This window comes from Megalopta genalis, chromosome 12 (assembly GCF_051020955.1).
Source record: "Megalopta genalis isolate 19385.01 chromosome 12, iyMegGena1_principal, whole genome shotgun sequence".
In the NCBI taxonomy this organism is placed as follows: domain Eukaryota; kingdom Metazoa; phylum Arthropoda; class Insecta; order Hymenoptera; family Halictidae; genus Megalopta; species Megalopta genalis.
The window spans coordinates 12,092,217-12,115,789 of record NC_135024.1 but is presented as its reverse complement, the minus strand read 5'-3'; the positions used below and the strand labels follow the sequence as shown (position 1 = coordinate 12,115,789).

General features: G+C 33.5%; 2 protein-coding genes across 3 annotated transcripts in view; one reads left to right on the top strand and one right to left on the bottom strand.

Annotated features, from left to right (window-relative positions):
* Positions 1–72: 72 nt before the first annotated feature.
* Positions 73–23,573, bottom strand: part of Crzr (corazonin receptor) — a 38,866-nt gene continuing 15,365 nt past the window's right edge. For both annotated transcript variants that reach the window (XM_033475015.2, XM_033475016.2), the window contains exons 3-6: positions 5,499–5,682; positions 3,948–4,150; positions 3,411–3,532; positions 73–2,158 (exon numbers count right to left, since the gene is read on the bottom strand). In XM_033475015.2, the coding sequence (XP_033330906.1) occupies positions 2,035–2,158; positions 3,411–3,532; positions 3,948–4,150; positions 5,499–5,682 (633 nt within the window). In that variant the 3' untranslated portion in view covers positions 73–2,034. The remainder of the gene's footprint in view (positions 2,159–3,410; positions 3,533–3,947; positions 4,151–5,498; positions 5,683–23,573) is intronic.
* Positions 9,588–13,266, top strand: LOC117222952 (uncharacterized). Its single transcript, XM_033475018.2, has 3 exons — positions 9,588–9,797; positions 10,682–10,843; positions 12,340–13,266. Exons 2-3 carry the CDS (start codon positions 10,703–10,705, stop codon positions 12,886–12,888), a joined length of 690 nt encoding a protein of 229 aa, XP_033330909.1. The 5' UTR covers positions 9,588–9,797; positions 10,682–10,702; the 3' UTR covers positions 12,889–13,266.

Genomic DNA, 23,573 nt, shown 5'->3' with positions numbered 1-23,573 from the left:
AGCGCGTTTAAATGATGACGAAGACAGTCATGGAAAGGAGATAAAAATGGATCTCTTCAAATAATCGGCATCTAAACATTGTTTATTATTTATTTTCTTAAGTTCTTTAACATGGATAGCAAAAATACAATTCAAATTACTACCTTAATACTTGGGATGCCGATTATCTTCCAAACGATGCATCGTACCAGTTTTTAATAAGATATCATTTAGATTGCAAATGACCTCTATGAATCAAATATGTAAAAAGATTATGCATATGTGTCCATTAAAAAAATTGAATTGACCTTCGTAACTCGGAAAGATCACAAATAAAATCAATAATTTACGTGGACCTTGTAGCTGACTCAAAACTGTGTAAATTTCTCTTATAAAAATTTTTTTTGTACCTTCAACCGTTTACGAGATATTTACTTTGACATTTATGGACAGACACTCTGAATACTGTTTATATTATAATAATAACGTATTCTGTAATATATGATAACCAATGTGTGGTACAAATACAGTAAGTTACAGCAAATATCGTCCACATTAAAGTCAAAGTAAAACAGCATAACTTCAAAAATCTTTTTGAAATGTTAGAGATTATTTTACTAGATATTTGAAATATTGCAATTGGGTGGAATGACAAAAGAATATAACAAAAATTATGTTTCTCAGCTATTCTAATAACTAATAAATCTGGAGATTTATGCATCTTTCAATGCATATAGCTTATTTCTGTGCTAACCGATCTCGATGAAATTTTCTGCATGCATACATATATGTATACATGTATGTATACATACACATATAGTATGTAGAAATTCGGTTTCAAAATATTTGAAATAGTATTTATTTTTACTATATAGCCATACTTAAAAACATATTTAATCTTATATCTAATTGCCTTAATATTATACTTATTGTAAGGTAGAATTACATATATTTGGAAGTAATATTTAAATGTTTCTAATTGTATGAAAATATACAATTATGATAATTATTACTGCAATTTCATTATTACACGTATTTTAATGATTTGAAATTTACTTGGTTGTGTTTATACAACGTAAGCTGGTTGCCCGTAGACAAAAATAAGGATATCATATTGTCTATAATTCTAACCGTGTGTCTGCATTCTTTCAACTATTAATTACTAAGAAAAAAGCACACATGTATATCATTTTTATGAGAATTATGATTTGCAACATGCTATATATAATCTAATGGATTTGATTAGACAGTGTCATTAGATAGTGTCATTAGGCAAATTAAAGGATTTTTTTCCCACTTTTCCTACATCTATTGTTCTCTATGAAGTAAATTATGTCGTATATACATATGTACATGTCTCAAAAATAATTAACGAGCATTATAATTAGAGATTATTGTAAATATGAGATTATTATAAACATGAGATTATATTTTAATTCCAAAATGATGACATTTGTTTCAACCTACAGTATTTCCATTTGGTATGATTGTTTTTATTTGATACATATGAAATTGAACGTGTATGCTTATAAAAGACTTCTATTATTTGATAATTTGTCGAATACAGACATATTCAATAATGTGAAAATTCTTCTGAAAATAATGTAGCAATTTTTAGTATCATCTCAGAGTCACCTCTCGAGCGTAAAAGATTACTGTTTGAATTACTTTGTTTAATTAAAACTCATAAGCTAAGGTATAGCTTTCTATGTAAGTATAGTCATCACGCGACAAGAAGGTACCTTTGCGTTTACATTTCCCCCCTTACTAGCTGGCCTACTGTCGCAGTTATCGGTCGCTATTGGTCGAAAGCAGTTACGGCGTGGAAGTGGGGCAGCTATTAAGAGGGGGAACATAAACACGAAAGTGCTTCCTTGACTCGTGAGGACTATACTTATTTCGTCTTTCATGAATAGAAGAGAAAACTACGTTCCTTTCATGTTTTGTGTAGTCGAGTTTGAGTGTCAAATGCGACAAATTTTTTGTCGCAAAACGTTGTATTTATGGTAACATCGTTACGGTCGATAAACACAAATATTTGATAGAAAATATTTTTCAAAAAGTAGTATTTGAATTATTTTTTGATAGAAATGGTACTCGGGTTTCTCGCGATCCTCGTTTGAAGCTACTATCATTGTTGATCGTCGGCGTAAGTCTACGTTGTGTCGTGGATAAATCCCTAAAAATAATAAAGCAATCATTAGATACAATGAATTTATATGTATTACTAATTATCTTAATTTACGTAAACGTAGAAATTAAACAAATCCTGATAAAAATGAAAAAATTTCTTTGAAATAATCGCATAAATGCTTCCGCAGTTCACATATTATATAGTAATAATATTTTCGAATACTTCTGTATCTTTTACAAGTTGAGTTACTATTTTCTCTCTTTACGTAAAAAAAAAAATAAAAATGGATAGTATAACTAGAGAAATCAATTTTACCAACATATATTTCCGCAGCAGTAAAATCATTACTAAGGTTTCGTGTACTTGAGTTTTTGTTATTGATATGTTAAAAGATAGGAAAAAGTTTTCAATGCAATACGTTGTCTCTTTTTTAATTTTGCGATCTTCGTATTATTACACTTTTTGTTACAGATATCAACAATTGACATTGTATGCATAAAAGTTCAAAAGGGCCTAGCCGGATAAGATAAATCAAATCTACCGACAGCTTTTCCAACGAATATATTGCATCCTTCGATAGTAGACCAAGAAAAGATTATTTCAGATTTTTTATCGCAAACTGTGGTCCCAAAAAATGGAAAACCAAATAATGATCATTGTACCGTTTCTATATTTATTACCTGATGAGATACTACATACAGAAGCACGGTTCTCGTAATGCGCGTAAAATACTGTTATGGTACATCCTACTCCATCAGTAAAAATGATTTCAATTATGCTGAGATATAAGAATAATATTTATTAAAATAATTAAATATAAAATTATAACTACATAAGTCTTACATAGTAACTATATCCCATCGTAAAAATCTATCACGATTGTGGGCAGCGGGAATGGTGTAGAAGTGAATGTATACAAGGTGTCCCAAAATTATGTTTTTTACGGGAAATGAGGGGATCCTGAGGACGTTTTAAATAATTTCTTCCTTAATACAAATAAAATTTGCGGCTTTGTTTACGAGTTATCGATGAAAAACCCTGAGATTAGCTGGCGCAAGACGGCCGTGCTCGCCTCTCATTGGTCAACGTTTTTCGTTAATAACTCGTAAACAAAGCCGCGAATTGGATTTGCGTTAAGGAAAAAGTTACTTCAAATGATTTCAGCAACCCCTCGTTTCTCGGAAGTAACATAATTTTGAGACACCTTATATATATTAATCGAATTTTTGATTTGTCTAAATCGTAGCGACAAATTCGATACGAACTGGTAACTGCGACTGTAATATTTATAACGTACCTGTGATAGGAATTATTACGATTTCTTCGAGACCATAGATGAAAAGCACCATAAATTAATGGATTTACTAAACTGTTGCTCATGCCGAAGAAGAATATTCCGCTTAATAATTCTTCACTGAGCTGAAAGAAATATGAACTTGTTACATCAGGGAAATGTAGCGAATACATACGACTCGTTATACTACTAATTGGCGTAATGTAACATTTAAAATCCGAAACTGTTAGCTACCTCGGAGAATCGTTTGTTTAGCAACCTATTGAATAATTACACTCGTAATATAATATTATAACGACTCAAAAACCTGGGTTCATCGCGAAGCGATTCTTTTAAACGATATCTTACTGTAAAAAAAAATAATAAAATGTAAACGTATAGATTGATGTATAATTAATCAAATCTGACGGTTCTTATTCAAAGCACACAAGTAATTGTGCGTTTGTCCTCCTAAATTCATCCAAAATTCATGCAAACTAAAAGTAACTAGTAATAACGTATTTTCGGCAGCATTAATAACAGAAAAAAATGTGCACTTACATGTTTATTAGGATTGAGGAACATTAAAATGATCATCATAGCGTAATAAGGGGTCCACCATATGATAAATGCAGCTACAATGACGATGCTGAGTTTCAACGACTTGGCCTTAGCTCGATGCATCAATTTCCTTCTGTTTATATCTCCGTTCATGTGATAAATATTATTGTTAGTCGACTTCAGTTTGAAGATTTTCGCATTCTCTGAAATTGTTGTACACTTTACATCACAAAACGAATTGAAACAGAAGTACGAAAAAAGTAATTGAATACTAACACTTTCAGGATGCCGTAATACGTATATCGGTGGTTCGTTCCACCGTAATCGTTTAATAGTAATTATCATAGTTTAATTTATAAAATCTTTGTCAAGGACAAGACTCACAACCGATTAGTATAAGGATCACTGGTGACCCAGCACATTACTTAATGTTCTTCAGTAAAAAAAATGCACCTATTGGAAAGTAAACGTGGAAGATAAGAATAGTTTGAATGTAAATGTGCTACGCAATTTTAAAAGCAAATGGTAGGCAGCGATTCTTTCAAACTGATTGCTGTCCAGAATTTGTTAATATTCAGAAAGAGAGAGAGAGAGAGAGAGAGAGAGAGAGAGAGAGAGAGAGAGAGAGAGAGAGAAAGAGAGAGAGAGAGAGAGAGTAAAATTAAATGGGAGGAAATGTGTGAAATTATTTTAACAGTGACTCTTAATGTATGGAATAAGCGTGATCAAATGGCAGAAGAACAACATTGACCAGTTATAATAAATAACAAGTAAACAAAATATTCGAATATTACACGATTACACATATGGTGTCACATATAAATTGTTATACGCTGTTGATTGAAACATACAAGGTGTTTCACTAACTGTGTTACAAAGCAATATTTCTGTTATCTTTAGTGCTAGTAGAGGAACAAATTGTATGATTCGAAGGGACCACGTGTTCTGGTAGAAATAATTCTTTTTCAAAGTCATATTTTTCGAGATTTCTCGAGAGAATCTATGTTTCCCTAAATTGAATTGCATATTTCTATGTATATCATGATAGCTAAGTACAAGACGACGAATCCAATGACCAAATATCATGACGTTCACGTGACTTTCAGTACGAAAAATTTTAACATTTAGAAATGAAAACAAATAATGAAATAATTACAATAGAGAGATCAACGACGATAACTTTATTGTGATAAATGCTTTAAGAAAATATTTAAAAAGTAAGTGACTCGGCTAGTTATAAAAATCATTCTTCGATATTTTTCGTTCTAACGCTAATGATATGCCAACAAGTATTCTTGTTCCTCTACAATTCTACAATTCACGTTTCGTTACCATATCTACTTAAACATCTCTCGTTATCCCGATCGTTTTACACGATAAAAACATCTTTAGACAATAGATCATTTACTTCGTCATCTGAACAATAAACTCTGTTTAGATCACGAATGATTTCGGTATGTGTCCGCGAGATTGAAATAAACCAAACACATAAAAAGGAGTAACGCAGTTATGAATGAGGAAGTAGCAGAAACGAGGACAGTGTATACTTACGCGAGATTGTGATCACTGTAGAAACATAGGTTGTTACAAGAATGATTAGTGGAAGAACGAACATGAAGAATAAGCTAAAGGACACGTAAAGTTGCTCCTGCCAATGTTTTGTGTAGAAACCGTGGGTTACACATTGTGTGAAGTCTTCAATAAATGGGCCCTTGGCTATGTGGAATATAAAAAGCTGTAAATTGAAAAAGATTTGATTTACATTCAAATATAATACAAATGGATTAGAAAAAATAATTACGAAATTTTTTCTAACATCGTCATTTTAAACGATCTTTTTACATAAATCAATGCTTAATCGTCTTGTGCACGAATATTATAAGGTTAAATGATAAAGAATTAAATAATGGACGAGATATTAAAAAAGACATTCGGACAAAAATTGTCAGTGAACTTCACGAGTAGACTGCGGATCTATGTATAAAATAAAAATGATTTGAATTAGTTGTAAGAAATCAACAGTGAACAGAAAGTTCTTCTTTCCTGTAAGAAGTTTAATAGATTCAAAATAGTACCCCTAAATGGGCACCCCCTTTGTTTCGTCTTCCTATGCTTTCACTAGCACAAGTTTTTCATAAAATTTCCAATTTTTCCATAAAATAATGCGATAGCAATTTTGAATACAATGTTTTTCAACACATCCAGTCAAAATCGTTGTCCAGACACAATACATGCTTGATTGTCTGGTTATCATTTCATTATTTAGTTTAATTTCAAGATGCGTTATTTTGCACTCGAAGATATTTTATCACTATACCTCAGACATTTCTATCGACTCCTATTTCCTCTGATTTTCTATTTTTTAGATTTTGTTCTCTCTTTGCATGTAAAATTGAACACTTACCTCTGTCACGCATGTAAAAATTGTTTTAAATTAGGGTGTTATTATAAATTAGGGTTTTTAATTTCAATGGTGTCTTAGAGTTGCCATTCGAGTGTAAAGTGATGCATAAGAAAATTAAAGGAGGAAGATTGAAACACTTATAAACGAGCCGTTTATTTTGAAAGTGGCATAAGTCACTTTACCGTAATGAAAAGTTGTGATTTTTTAATGTTTATACGAAATTATTTATACCGAGAAAAATATCAGTATCCTGAGATAACAAATACAAGTAAATCTTCTCGAAAGTTAGCATCCATATTTTTAAACGTATTAAAACGCAAACCCTTAAATATATCGACTTAAAAACAAAGTGACTTATGCCACTTTCAAAATAAACGGTTCAAATATGGAAAAGCCAGACATGATGCTGACTTACAAAAATGTCTATGTCTCAGAATCAGTAGACTTTTCGACACACATAAATATTGGGGGGTTTCTGTTTATCATCCTGCATAGACTAGCACATGAATTATGCTAGTCTATGCACATGAATAGTGTGAATACTGGTGTGCGATAGCAAATATTTCGTAAATCGCTTTCACACATACTTATTAATTCTACAATCATATATTTCTAATTTGATAATTGAATTCTAGAATGAGGGCACTGAGGGCACTCAAGTCCTTCTTACGTAAAATATATAAATCGATCTTTCATTCCATTCTAAATATATCCTGCAAATTCACGAATAATTCGCGAAATAATTCGTTAATCGTCATATTTCGTACCGTTGTGTTCGACAAACTCGAGTCTTTGGTAACAGATGACTTGTTTGGTCAAGCAAACATCTTCTGGTATCTTTTTGTGCATTGCAAATTTTGTGCTAAAAATCAGAGAAATGGAGTCTTCTAGTTCAGACTACGACAGTGAATCAACTCCACGAAGATCTACAAACCCTGGTCGAAGAAAACTTCGTCAAGAGGATACACTTGGAAACGTAATTATAGTAAAAGACAGAGAACTCAAGCGATGTCGAATGAAAATTCAAGTGGACAGATTGCAAATAAGAAGATTTCTAATCCAGTCCTTACATGTTGCTCCAACAAGTGTTGCACTAATATCCATTCTGCATGCCAGAAAGAATTGTATGTTAATTTTTATGAGCAGCAAAGTAAATTTCTTGACGATCTCTATTTATCAGGATGCATGGCGTCCAAAGAGATTGGGAAATATCCAGGAATATTAACCAGAATATTAATCAGCCGCGGTATAAAAATCTGTGGGAGCATTTTGTCACATATAATGGGTGTAGATGTAATGTCGAAAATTTTTGCTACAACTTTTTCAAATATCTATAAAAAGATTTCGCATTATTCAAGTAAAAGTGATCGCAATATAATATAATATATATATATATATATAACATAATATATTTAAAGAAACTGAAAAAGTTGGGCATAGTTGCCACTGGACCAGAGATAAAATAATAACGAGAAATGCAGAAGTTATTCACAGAAAGGGCATTATAAAACCATGATAGATCTTCGTAGATCTTTAACTTCTTCTTATCAGAAGATGCCTACAGTAAAGGGGAAGCGCTTTATTCTTTCTAATTCATTCTATAGTGCAAGCTATTAGCAATTTTCATTTTTTACAGTGCAACACATTTCTAATTAATTTCACAACGCGGATTTGAATCGCACCGAAACAAATCATAAAATCAGGGAAGCTACAAGATGTTAGATGTTTACATGATTTTTTGAATGAAGTAAATTGATTTGAAGAACAATTTAAGTAGAATTTATCAAGAGATACACAATCTGTAGACTTTGATTCTGTTTTGGATGAACCAATTGACACTGAAAATATTATGGATGAAGCCGAATAAATTGAAGCGGATAATCGGCAAATTTTCATTTTCATGTTACAAAATTATAAGTTTTCTAATATTAAACGTGTAAATATTCTCGAATATTATGTAAAAATCATAAACAATAAAGAATGATGTCAATAAATATCATTTTTTTACCGCATTTTTGTATTTTTTTAAGTTATATTATATTAATATTTGTATTATATTTAAGTTAGATTTAAGTTATAAATATCCTAAAGAGTTCTAAAACACGTTTCTCACTCAGGCCCTTCTTGCATCAAAGAGTTTAATTGGCTAATATGTGCACAATTTCGTGTGCGAGTGTTTGATAGCGATGATATGAGCTTGAAATGTCGTAAAATGTAATTATTTTACCGCTTGTAAGAAAATGTTAAATATATGTACAAGTCATTTCACAGCAACAGCCACTTTGATTAAATACGATAATTTACATACTTCATGTCGGAGAACTTGTTAGCAGCCGTTCTGCTTCTCGTTAACATCTTTCAATATTACTGCCTCCTGCAACTCATTTCCTGGATTACAACATTTTCTGTTTTTATCCGTTTCATTAAGGGGAGAGACACCACACCGACGGTTCAAAGAAATCGATCTTTTTTTGTTTCGATTTTCTTAAAGCTTCAGGCGCGTAGAATGTTACGTCAAAGCGATATTTCGAAATTCGAACGTTTAGTGACTGAAGGTAAAGTCAAAATAATCTTACCTTATCAGAGAGAAAAGTTACTTTGAAACTTCTTTGATGTTTTTTTGTCGATACTACATCTTTCAACCTGGCCGTCACGAAATTTCCGAAATTATACAGCCGATTTATCTCAAAGTTTATAAAGATATTCTGTACAGAGTATTCTGCAACGCAGAGTGCGATTTTTTAAATATGTCGATTATTTAATTTATTATAAGCATTAATTTTTTGGGATTAAAATAGCTGTTTTTTCTTCAAACCGCAATAATTTCCACAATTGCTAAAACTTTCGGAAATCCGTACGCTAAATTTCAAATAATAGTTTATAGTTTATGAATTAACAAAATTTTTGTAATTCAGACGTTCACTTACCTGCCAATCGTGACGGCCAGCGATCGATGTCTCACGAGAAATGATTTCGGAAGCAACGAATAACTTCGTCGTTTTTTACGATTTTTAATTTGAAAAAATTGTAAAACAGAACTGAAACTTACATTTATATTCTCTTAGGAAGACTAAATCTTTCGTTCTATAAAACAAAATTCCCTAAACTTTACCTATTTCTTAACGCCTCAGGGCGGTGTCGCACCTTAATCGCAGCGAAGTTTCTTGATCATCGATGATATACCATGAAATTGTTTCGAGACATCAATATCGAAGTCATTTCGAAAAGGCATCATTCACTTGTAAATGTCGATGCTCGTTCATTGACTATCTGTCAGCAATGTGACACAAGAAAATTTCTGCTCTATTTTCCCCAATGAAAAATTCGAAGTGGTCTCTTTTAAATGAAGCATTCAAGATCATCGAATCACGGCTCAGTGAAAAGGATTTTTGGAACTGAATGGAGCACGAACAATTTGTGCGCCGGCTGATTAATTTTATCGTCAGGTACACCGTCAAAATTACTATCTAAAATCGACGTACGTTATCGCAATTAACAATTTATTTACCGGAAGCCTATTAATAGGATTTTTTTAAAAATAATATTTTCTGAAGAACTTGTTACATACTATTAATATAAATAATTTGATGGATTGTGGATGAGATTATTGTAGTTGTTGAACGCTTCTTTTTTGAAGAAATTCTTAACTGTTGATCTTCGATTTTAAAAGAGCCATTAGTATGCTGCCGGTAGATAAAGTATCAACGTTATTAAAGTATTCAAGTATGATTCCAATAAACAATAATTATTTAATTTCTGCATTAGATCAATTGCAGTATCATCGGCAATAATTAGACTGCGGATCTTTGTGCAAAATGTAAATTATTTTCGTCATTTTGAAGACACAACAACCATACAGGAATTTATTTATTTCTCTAATACTCACAACAAGTTACAAGCAATATATGTACAGATATTCTCAAGTCCTTTTAATTTTTCTATTGTTCGAAATTTTACGCACTCATTTTCGTTATAAATGCATAAAATCGCGGTTCAGTGATAATAGTTGTCCTTGAATACAGTGACCTGCATGCCAAATGCTCGTTAATTCTATGGGTTACAGTGGATTCATAAGTGCATAATGGTGCTACCAACACATTCCCTTTGGCACATTTACTTTTAAAGATAACGAATCAAGTATGGAGGAGTCTCTAAGATCTCGAGATCTCCAAATAATTTATAAATGATAAATATAGGAACGCTTGTATTTTCTTTTTCATATACGATACTTACGAATGATTTTTGTTATAGTAATTGAATTAAATTACTTGTGCAAAGAATCGAAATGTCATTTTCAGTATAAAAATACGTGTACCTGATTTTTATCAAGGTCTCACGAACTACGAACACAATGAACGACTCATCTAAAACTCTTGCACTGGTGGTTTCCGCGATCAAAAATCTTCGCGAAATAAAGGGGTCAACGACACGCGAGATTCTACGTTATCTTTGCTCTGTATACAACATTCCAGTCCAAGTTGCACGACGACAAGTACGTTTAATTCAAATTATATCACATAATAATCTTTGGCCCTCGTATTATCTTTATTACTGTGGTCATAATTATATTCATAGTTGGGTAATATTTATGGAGAAAATATTTGAAATACTATTTTGAATAATAGATTCTTCACAATTCAAATGAAATAGTACTTCAAGCAGGACATGAGAAATTTCAGTAAATAAAATATTTTATTTCGATCATCCGCAGCTAAATCATGAAAAGAAATATTTGATTTTGATAATCTAAAACATGAAATAAAATAGTTCTTATTTTAATGGCATAAAACATAAGATAGAACACTAAAAGTGAATTGTGAAGATGGTTAACATAATGTGAAACGAGATAATATAAGAAATCACGTTTGCAAATGAAATTTATTGTCTTTTTAAATATAGCTATTAGCATATGTAACAAAGTGCATATTTTATGTACGTTTAGAATGCATAATAAATAAAATAAGATAAATTTAATAAATAATAAATTTAATTTGTTACAATGAATAAAATATTTTATTTTTAAAAGCACATTCTTTCGAACAAATAAAATATTTTATTTTCAAAAATAAACTATCTATTTACTATTTGCCATTTAAAATACTATTTTGCCCAGCTCTGATTATACTTATATCCATGCAGTTTTCCACAATACGTTAGGTAAATGTACGATAACCATTCTTTTCGTATTATCGAACTCATTCAAGGACTTCATTGAAAGAAGGTCAAAATGAGTGTTTTTTTTATACTACCTTGGACAAATATCAAAGATGTGTTTATTCAAACTATATCTATTTTCTTTTTTATAATTTATAGTTTAACGAATAAATTGAATCCGGAATTTTCTACATCGACTGTCCATATAGAAGATTATGGAATAAATTTATTCGTCAAAGTCTACACTTTATAATCTACATTATAAAAGAAATTCAATATAATTTGAATAGTTTGCACATTTCATGTATATTTGTTGCACATTGTTTGTATATTTGTTGCATACTTGGATATAACTAAGCTCCATCAAAATCCGCAGATGTGAATCAAGTGAATCATATTAATTAGTGTGTTCAACAATTTATGGATAAATACCCGTTGTTCCTCTCTTATTTCTTATTAAAATGTAAACTTCTAAAGTTTAAACACATTTTGCTCTATGGTTATAATTTCGTTTGCGATCATTCAAAAATATATTTCGAACACTTTAAATCTGACGAAATCATGCTAACTAGAATAACGTTACAGACGTACATCCTCAAAAGCTTAGAATCGTTAGTTCAGATACCCTCGCTTTGAGTAGATTACTGGCAACATTATGTATAATAAAGCTGATGATAGTAATTGGAAATTATCCCTAAGACATTAAAATCTAAGGAGCTGAAATATTCAAACGAATCCGATCAATCGTAAATCATTCGTTCAGATTAAGTTAATCAGGTTCCAAGGGTTTTTCATCGATCCTGAAAAATATCTATCATTTTTTTTGGACAACAGATGCAAGCAGTGCTGAAGCGTGGCGTGGCATACGGTATTTTCAAGAATAACGGTGGCCATTACGTTTTGCCACTTAGCTATGATTCGAAAGGTAAGGAGATCGCGTCCCAGGAGCTCAATTTATTAGATATCTGTCGCAAGAAGCGATCGCGAAACTTAGCTTGCAAATGCAAGAAGAAGCGACGACGGCGTCGACGTAAAAGGAGTATGAAAAGTTGCAAATGCAAAAAGAGAAGGAGCAGAAGCCGAAGTGGTAGAAAGAGGAGGAGAAGAATGAGCGGGGGTTGCAGACGGAGGAGCAGGAGGAGCAGGGGTTGTAAAAGGAGAACGAGGAGAAGGAGTATGAGCTGCAGACGACGCAGAAGGAAGAAATGCCGATGCGGTGGTTTAGGAAATAAGGACGATCAGAATCGAATGAAAAAAGCTGAAACACAACGAGCAGCCCAAGATTTAACAGACGACAAGGCCTTTGACGTGCTAGCTAAGAACGATGATTCCGAGTATAGCGAATGTAATTCAGTATCTACTATTTCTTCAGCAGCTGAGTGAAACCGTATGGATTTTTGGAATCTGTTTACAATGTTATATAAAATTATTCACGAGTCACGCGAGACAGATGGTCGAAGATACGCCAAGATTAGAAACACTTTATATTACTTCTACGAATTTTTGTGATCTTTTATCTTGATTTAATCGTTGCGTTTTTGAGCTTATTTTTGTTTTACACGCTTCCTGTATATTTTTTTTTAGATTTGAGAATGTACTGATAAACAAAAAGATATCTGACATGTTTCTAAAATTCTATTCAAGATATGCGTCATGTATAATATTATTCTATGAGGAAAGTATGCGTTTGTCATTTGGACTTTTAACGAAATTTCTAGTTTGGTTGTAACAACGTATTAATAAATAAACTCTTTTGCACTAGTTCTCATTTAATTATCCAATAAATATCAACTTTTTTTTGGAAATCCGTAATATCCAGTGAATGATCCTTGCAGAGATTGTCATCCGAAGGATAAATTCGGCAGCAGAATTGCTCTATTACTCGCATATTTTCGAAAAACATGAATCTTTGTGAAATAGCACTATTTTGGGTAAAAAGCGGCATTACGTAAGAACTAAAAATATTAGAAAGTACGGACTTGTCTCAAAAGATAGAAGAGAGTTTGCCGAACGGCGCGCTCCTTTGAACCTTGCTCTTTCGAATAACTCATTTTCCATCGAAAAATATTCTCATATAAGGACGAAATCTTGGAGAATGTAAACTATTAAAAAAAAACAACTAAACTATTATCGGCATCGTTACGGAGTCCAGCTCCTTATACAGAGTACGTGTAAATATCTTCCTATATATATATATATATATATATTGGTATCTAAAGTAATTTAACGATGAACGAGATCAATTAAGAGCCATCATATCATTGTCCAACATAATTAACTTTATGTGAAATATTTTTTTATGATTTCAGTAGATATTTAGTTATTGGCTCACCCCGTATACTAAAAGTAATTTCTCTAGTCTGTGCAGAATGGATGCATTTCGTGCAGACAATGTATAGTATCTGTCGCTCCGTAATCCAGCGCATCTTTTCGGCCTTGTTATTAACAACTTTAATATTAAATATCTCAGAAACTATAAGCCGTCTGCACCCAAAACCGAGTATATCATTGGATTTACTTTTCCAAGCTCTATAACTCCGCGAAATCTTATCAAAAAGTGAGCGCGACAAACGTCGCACTTTCGTTATAACAAACGAAATTGTTATAAATTTTAAGAAGCCAGAAATAAATGCATTAATGAAAGGAGTTCGATCTAACAACGCACCGGTCGATTTGCGCAATTAAACTGGGCTTTTAATCTGAAGAAAGAAACGCGGGCGATGTGGGCTGGTCTTTTTTTCCACGAGTCGTAAACGAGCAGCGGGCTTCGACCTGTTTCAAGGAAAAATTGTTATTGTTGGATTCTTCGCGCCGACTCGAGGTCGTTCACTACCCTAATTAATTCGGCGTGGCTATAATACGTCACGAGGATTTCGAAGTGCAGAATTTGATTACGTGTCGTCCTGTCGAAGGAATGGGAACAAAGGGACCGCGGCTTTAGATGTCTTCGCTCATTTGCTCGGTAGCCTTGGATCGCGAAGGTTGTGTCAGCGTTATTTTGGATCGGTCGATCATTCTAACCTCTCGTTGTTCGGAAAATGTTATTCTTGAGGTATTATATCTTGGGATATGTCTGATCGTTGGAATATTCGGTCGTTGGGATATTCGAACGCTGAAATATTTAAATTATAGGAACATTCGGTCATTGAGAATTGAACTGAACTAAAGCTCAGATTTTCCTGGAAAATTCTGTCGCATATATCGTCGCGAGTTTCATTGCTAACACCCGTGCGTGCCGCGTTGCAGCATCCTTGCAAATCGCGTCGCAGATGTCGTCGTGATATTCGCCGGAGATTTCTTGTATCGACCAAGGTCAATTTTGTTTGAAAATCTGTCGCGTATATTTCGGTGAATTTAATGGAATTTAATAAAAACCGGGTGGGTTTTCGGCTGACCCTTTCACGAATTTTCCTTGAAATTTAAAAAGGAAACGATCAACTACGGCAACAAAGATCACTAGGTGGTACGTCGTAGTCTTTTCTTTATTCATCCTAAACTATTTTCACATTGTCTTGCGATTGAATTCAATCGAATTTCCTGTTATTGTTACAGATCTTGAAATCACATACGGGGCAGAGATCGAGAAGCAACGCGATCGGGCTTCGCCGAGGAGGAACTGATGTAAGTGTTATTTTTATCAGCACACAAAACATCTATAACTTATAACACATAATCTATTTTCACATTTAATAGCGATTGAATTTGATCGAATTTTTTTGCTATTGTTATAGATCTGGAGACTACGTGGATTGCTGAGATCGAGAGGCAACGCGGTCGGGCTTCATCAAGGAGGAAAGGATGTAAGTATAATCTTCATCAATATGCAAATTACATGGTACAGTTTGTAGAAATTGATAATTTCATGAACATTGTTGGACGTATTTTAATATTCTTGTGCTTTTCTTTGTTCTAGGACTCTAACGCAGGTCCCTCCTCCCGCCAAGTAGTGAGTGAACATTCAGAATACTCTTTTTTTTATTACGTAGAAAATGTAGAAATTTTTGACGAGTACAGTGACCAAAGGATTGCCCGGCAATCCTTTAAGTGGTAATCTGTTTCCTAGTTAGGTAGAGTCTTTCTACACGTCGCAATTTCCTACGATTGTTTCAAGTTTTAATAATTTTATTTCGAAGTTGTCGAAAGAGAGAGAGAGAGAGAGAGAGAGAGAGAGAGAGAGAGAATAATGTTTTATAACACCTGGTTATCATGACACAAATGTTATACAAATTATATTGGTACGAATATATTGAATAACTTTGTTCCGCCTAATTACATTAGAGGTTACGTGAAAAAAGACGTTTCGCCGTAGGTAAATCGTATTTTATTAAAATCCAAAATAATAGTTTCTTATTCGTTACGAAATTCTTATTAAACATATTTGAAATTATTATTAAACAGAGAAATTTTTCTATGAATTAGTAGAATCTTAGTCCGAGAAACTAACTACTCTTTTTAGTTAGGATTTTCAGAGATGCGAGGTTCCATGTTCGTTGCTCGAATCCTTCCGAGTACCCAAGTGTCACATGGGAGGGTGCGAGCAATGGCACATGGAACGGTATTTAATCATAATAGCGACTCACAATGACTAGCGTATCGTGCACGACGTAATTTCCACTTGTGTGTGGTTAGGCAGTGGATTTTGCGTCGTTCTTTGAAATCGAAACTAGCTCAAATCGAACATATTGCACACGATCTATATCATGCAACGTGGATCGGTATGGAATATGTATGCACAGAATGTTCATTTTATATTATTATCGGTTGAAACGAATTAATAAAAGCTCGCAAGAGTCTTGATAAATTCAACTCTACCAAAATGATATTTATTTTAGAATGATCAGTATTACTAGTCAATTAGAATCTCGTCCGAGAAAGTAACTTTAGACTAGAATTTGATTAAATCGCAATGATCGCTACCATTGTCAGTCGATTTCAGGAACTAACGTGTACCTTAGAATGGGAATGAATGATTATGTTGGACTGTCAGAGGCGTCCCGGGACGTTCTCCGTGTAGGAAACAGCACCTCGACGTATGAGTGAGAACCGTGGAGTGATCGCTTTGCTATTTTTTAAATATAGCATTAGGCAGGATAGGTAACTTGCCTTAACGGAGTATGTGAATTGTTAGGTAGGGCCGGGGCTGGCTATCGTTCTCTTTTCGGGTAGGCCGCGAATCGCACGATAGTCGGCCACGGGTAGGGCTCGAAGGATCCGATTCGAAGTCGATTCGAACGGTGCAAGACGTTCGATAACGGCTCGAAATCGATCCTTCGAGAATTCTCTTAGCTTCCGCGGTCGCGAACGCGAATGCGCGGGAATTAGGATTTTCGAAACGAAACGATACCGGCTCCATTGCACCAGCAGGATTATCGACTTTTTTCGAGACTTTGTTATTTTGTCTCGGAATTCGTTGATCTTCTACTAGCTGCAGAGCACGTGTAATGTTCTAGGTTCAGCAGGCGAATCGCTGATTAAAAGAAGAGGCTATAAATGCCGAATAGGCCTCTCCGACAAACTGTCGAGAGAGACCAATTTATTGTCGTTAGCACTTTGTCACTGCACTCGTTTGTAGAAATACATAGTAGTTGTAACAGTAGTATCGTAGTTGAATATGGGCAGGCTTTGCCGCCCCAACGATCAGCGCAGATGGGCACATCCGCGACTTGCCATAGCGTTGCGAAATTAGTACGCATTGCTTTAGTTCATTTTGACCAGAAATCGAAGTTAGCGTTGTGAATAAAATAGTCGGGATTTTTCTTTGTATTATTAAGTACAGTAGCTCCGAATATAGCGTTGCGAAGATTGCGAACTAATAGCGTTTCAATTTAGCAATTCACTTAGATTTTTCAAAGTCCACAGACTCATTCTTTCTAAAAATTAAATTAATTTGTTGGATTTCTGTTCGTTGTATTAGCGTTGCGACGAAACAATCGCGTTGCAATAGTTTGCCTTCCGACATTTCAGACGCCCATGCTGCAGCTGCAACAATGGACGAGGTCCCAACAACAGCTCGGAAGGGCACATCGCGATTTTTGCATTATAGCATCTCGAAACGAATTATCGCGGCTTGTCTTTGAATCGATTTCAAAGTTAGCGTTGCGAGAATAATCGCGTTGCCAGTAGCTTCGTTCGTCTTTCAGAGCCCATGCTGCAGCTGCAACCCTTCGCAGTGTGGCATTCGCAATGTTTCTTTAGAGTCGCGAGACGATGTAACAACGGTTGAGTTAGCAAAGCGATTGTAAACGTGTTTTTATAAACGAGATAGTTGGAGGTACCGGACCTCGCAGCATAAGACCGTGAAACACCATCTCTGTGTAAAAAAGACAGCGTTACTAGACCTCGGTCTATATCCAGGGTGGCCGGCTTGTAGAATTTTCATTCCGCGGGCCCGAACCACCGTTCTGGACGAAGGGACGCATCCGTCCTGGCGTTACGACGTCCAGGTGGGTGGGTGGTGCGTAGCGTAGGAATCTGCGGTGGATTCCAAGGGGCTGGGGGCAGCCCTTGTCGCTAGGCTATCTCGAAAAAATAGCGTTGCAAAGATTCTTCTACGCGTTGTCTTAGCGTCGCGAAAATTGTTAACACGTTGTGTTAGAGTTGCGAAATAAATGCCGCACTACGAGTAGCCGTTCCAAGAATCGCTGCATCATCGTACAATCGCCGTCGATTCCTTTTAGCATTGCGTGAAAACAGATCAAAGTGCACGGGAGTTTTTAACTTTGAATCGAACAAATTAACATTGAGATTATCAATGCACTGTTCGCGTTATTGTTGAGATATTGAATTCTAAATCTCATAGATTAGCATTGCGAAAAATAAGTCCGTGTTTGTTTATCCCTTTGTCTTCGATTTCCTGTCTGGATGCAAAATATAATTGCAATTCTTCTGCTCGGCATCGCAATGAAATTGTTCGATGAAATTAGAATGTAATTATGATTATAGAAGTATGCAGGGAGGATGATCCACTGTAAATTCAACGGTTCATCGCGTTTTCATTTAAAATCACGGTTTCCATATAGTGTCTTGCAGGCAAAAATTAAAGTGCAGTTTGGAGTTTTCTATTTTCAATGAAATAAATTAGCGTCGCGATAGAGAATGCACTGCTCGCGTTTGCTTTTGGACAGCAATGCCTATTTCTTAAAATAATATTGCGCAAGCACACGGTCCACTCGCGCGTTTGTTTGGAATACGTATCGTGTGGGCCACGATTTATCGAATGTAGCTTCTCTTTTTTATTTTCGTTCAGGTGTCACTCCAAGCTTAATACTAAACCTATTATCGCCGGACAAAATTTCATAGGAAATGATTGAATAAATTATTTAATCCAAGTACACAGTGTACTAAAAATCGTGAAAAGTCTAAGTAAATTCAGTCCTGTCGTTCTTGCAGGGTAACACACATTCGTCACTTTTAATGCTCGGTACGTTTAGCGTTAAGCCTGTTTTCGATTATTTAAAAAAATTTCATTTATAACTTATATTACGCGATTGTGTTGTTGTAATTGGGATGTAGTGATACGTGTAGTTTACGTTGCAGTGAGTACGGCCTTAGTTTTTATATCGAACGTGTTTTTTAGAAAGATAGCATAGACTACAAGTATTTTTATCTTCTCATGTAATACAGAATTTGGCAAGTTAACTTTTTTTGAAATATTATTACACATGGATTTCAAGAAAGCTTGAAAGAGTGCATATGTAATTTTACTTTTTCGAAAATTCGTTGATCTACTAGTTGCGGAGCACGTGTAAGGTTCTAGGTTCAGCAGGCGAATCGCTTATTATTCTTTGTATTATTAAATGTTCGTATGTTCGTTATTATTTATTATGTTCGTAATTATGTTCGTATTTGTATTTGTATTTGTACTCGTATTCGCATTTGTATTCGTATTTGTGTTTTTGTATTTGTATTTGTATTTGTATTTGTATTTGTATTTGTATTTGTATTTGTATTTGTATTTGTATTTGTATTTGTATTTGTATTTGTATTTGTATTTGTATTTGTATTTGTATTTGTATTTGTATTTGTATTTGTATTTGTATTTGTATTTGTATTTGTATTTGTATTTGTATTTGTATTTGTATTTGTATTTGTATTTGTATTTGTATTTGTATTTGTATTTGTATTTGTATTTGTATTTGTATTTGTATTTGTATTTGTATTTGTATTTGTATTTGTATTTGTATTTGTATTTGTATTTGTATTTGTATTTGTATTTGTATTTGTATTTGTATTGGTATTTGTATTCGTATTCGTATTCGTATTCGTATTCGTATTCGTATTCGTATTCGTATTCGTATTCGTATTCGTATTCGTATTCGTATTCGTATTCGTATTCGTATTCGTATTCGTATTCGTATTCGTATTCGTATTCGTATTCGTATTCGTATTCGTATTTGTATTCGTATTTGTATTCGTATTTGTATTCGTATTTGTATTCGTATTTGTATTCGTATTTGTATTCGTATTTGTATTCGTATTTGTATTCGTATTTGTATTCGTATTTGTATTCGTATTTGTATTCGTATTTGTATTCGTATTTGTATTCGTATTTGTATTCGTATTTGTATTCGTATTTGTATTCGTATTTGTATTCGTATTTGTATTCGTATTTGTATTCGTATTCGTGATCGGTGGTGGTATATCGTACGGGAATCATAATCACTTGGAATTTGGATGGTTTTTAGATTTCCCATCAAGGGATATCATCGTACGAAGACGTCTCAGCCGCCGATAAATCCACTTTTCGGCCGCAATAATTTGTTGATATGTAGTTAGTTATTAAAGTATTATTTATTAAGATGTTATTTACTAAGACGTTATTTACTAAGACGTTATTTATTAAGTAAAACTTGTTGTGAAAAAGGGAGCCATAACGAATTCTGTCTTCGTTCTGACTCTCTTTCGGGTCTCCACTCACAGCAACCTCCACGTGGCGAGACTCGGGCAATCGATGACTCGACATTTCGATTTCAAATCAGTTATAAATCGAAAGAAACTTCGATCATTCTATAATAGATTCGAAATCGATAAGTACCTCGAGCTAATGGCTGTGAAGCAGAGCTGGGGAAGAGTAAATTCTTTTCATAGTACATAGATTGTAAATACTTTTATCTTCTCATGCAATACAGAATTTGGCAAATCATCTATTTTTTGAGATAATAGTTTATACGTATAGAAATAGCATTTCAAATATATTTAACTATATAATATCCATGTGTAAATAATATTTCAAAAAAAGTTGACTTGCCAAATTCTATATTACATGAGAAGATAAAAATATTTGTAGTCTATTTATCTATTTACTATTCCGAAAATCTATTTGTCCTCAGCCCTGCTATGAAGTAAACGGTTTAAATGCGAGTAAAACGTCCCAAGTTGAGGAACAATATGAGATAAATTAATTACTGTAATTTCTTCGATATTTATAAAATAATATTTTGTTATAATTATAGATATGATAACCGTTGTGCAATCTCTTCTGAATTTTCAGGTACAAACGTCGCCTCGATGATTCGACGTGCTGGAATGTCTCGAATTTAACCAGATAGTATCTGTTGGGTTGTTGCAAATGTATATATAATATAATCTCGGTTTACCAAATAGATAGCTTACAAAGAAACCTAAAGTACTTTTGCAACAACTCAATATCACAGACTTAGAATCCGTACAGACATTGCAGGCAATGCTCTTTTTGCAATGCTAGCACTGTAAAGCTTACAAAATTAACATTGTATCCACCTGCACGAAAAAAAATGTATGTATCTATTGCTATATGTGTACAATCACTAATTATGTAATTAGTAAAAATAAATGCTCAACTGCCTATAAAAATAATTACATTTTATGTCGTATTTCTGTTGTACATGTTTCGTAAATACTATTTCCATCGTTTAAATGTTCGCGCCGTATAAACTTACTGCCTCGAAATAATATTCAGCACTCATAGTAGAAATGAAATATATAGGATATTCGCTTCTTGCTAACGTCTCAATTTTTCGTAAGCTATCGGTAACGCTGAGCGCGACACGAAATAGTAAGGGGGTTTTCGAAAAAAATAGTCCGTAAAATAGTCCATAAAAATAGTCCGTAAGATGCAATGTCTGTACGGATCCTAAGTCTATGGTAAATATCAGCATGGACCAGAACCCATTTAGCAAGGACGAGGTATAGATACGAAAGACTCTGATGCAAACAGTGTTAAATTTCTTCTAAATTCTTCCGAATCCTCCATATGTGGGTTCTACTCTATGCTTACATTTATTGGATTATGGGGTCTAGTCTATGCCAACGTCTTGTGGTTTGTATTGTTCGCCGCTTGGTGTAACATCACTTCTATAGAAGTTGGAGTCGCCAAAACCCCTGGTGTAAGCACCTTATTTTTTATATTATTATATTATCATATTTATATTGTTATTATTATTATTTTTATATTTATATTATATATTATATTATTTATATTATATATTATTATTATTTAATATATTTATATTATATATATTATGTTTATATATTATATATTTATATTCTTTTGTAATTTTCTTTGTAAAATTGCACCTTGATACGATTGTTATACACCAACCATGGTTACACACAGTGGCTCACAAAAGTATTAGAACTTTTAAAACAGAATAACTTCTTTAACACTGAACCTATCCAGCCGATCAATGACTGGTTTCACATATTTTATTCTGAGTTCTTCCACAAGAACTCTTCCATAAGATCTACCTTCCACGAGAATTCAGTCTCAGGAATGTTCTGATCGTTGTTATGAAGTAGCACGTACCAGGCACGTTTACAACTCTGTAGGTTTAGCGTTAAAATTGCATCAAATGACTTGATTTTTTCTAGGTGTTAAACGGCCTGGTTTACTGGTTAACTAGTTTGGCAGTGTCTAAATAAAATTTTTGGTTAATAACCCTCAAAACTTTAGAGTGGCAAAGAAAAGGATTAAAAACTCACGTTTCTTACCTTTTGTGTCTAAGTCTAAAACGAAAACTTATACTCGGTGACTTATATGCAAGCTGAATGTTTTAGCGAAATTAGTTGATGCAGGATGAAGCTACATGTATCGAAAGATGTAAAAGTCTCCAGATATCGAAAGTCCAGTTAATCAATTTCGATGAACCGCCCTCCTGCCCCTGCAAAACGCACTGTTTAAATTGTCATTTTAGATTCAGATAAAATAGTTGAAGAAAATGTGATTTTTGAAAAACATTTTTTAGACATTGTATACAAACTAGTCCTTCTAATATCTAAAAGAGAAAAATCAAGTCAGAAGTTATTCCGTTTTTTAAAAGCTTAAAAAGAGCGTCGTGTCGACCCGATTGACACAAGGACATTCCTCCACGAGACAAGGAAAAATACGCGGCATGATAATACGTTCTAGAGTGTCCGTCAAAACCGATTAACGTTAATATGAGTTACAATTGGTTAGGCCCTGCTGTCAGCTCTGACACTTCATTATAAAAAATGTTCTATTTTAGATAATCGCTTTGACTTAGACGTAACATTGTCTGACACTTCATTATAAAAAATATTCTGTTTTAGATAATCGCTTTGACTTAGACGTAACATTGTCTGACACTGCATTATAAAAAATTTTCTATTTTAAATAATCGTTTTTACTTAGACGTAACATTGTCCTGCCTATTCAAGATTTTCTCAAATTACGGTTTATTAAAGTTTAATACAGCAACGTTTTTGTCTTAAACATTTTTTTCCAAAATGCTTTTTTCCTGAGATAATTTATCGTTCCAGAAAATTTCGTGGAACCTGTAAACCGTGCGTTATTTCTACTATATAAAATGGATTCGACTACATATTCTGCTGGTAAATAGAATTTTTATACCATCTTTTATCGCTCAATCAGATGAATTACTGATATTAACATTCTCAATTAATAGTCCGATCGAATTGCCGTCACTCGGAACATATGAACATTTTTAACATGTTCATAAATGTACGATAACATTTTATTGTTAGGAATATTGAGATTTAAGGTTTGTTTATGATACCGGTTATCTTATTATGTGAACAAACTTAAAATCTTGTTATCACTATCATAACCG

Coding starts and splice junctions, on each gene's coding strand:
- LOC117222952 (XM_033475018.2), top strand. CDS start 10,703: ATGAACGACTCATCTAAAACTCTTGCACTGGTGGTTTCCGCGATCAAA. Junction 10,844..12,339: donor TCCAAGTTGCACGACGACAA/GTACGTTTAATT, acceptor TTTGGACAACAG/ATGCAAGCAGTGCTGAAGCG.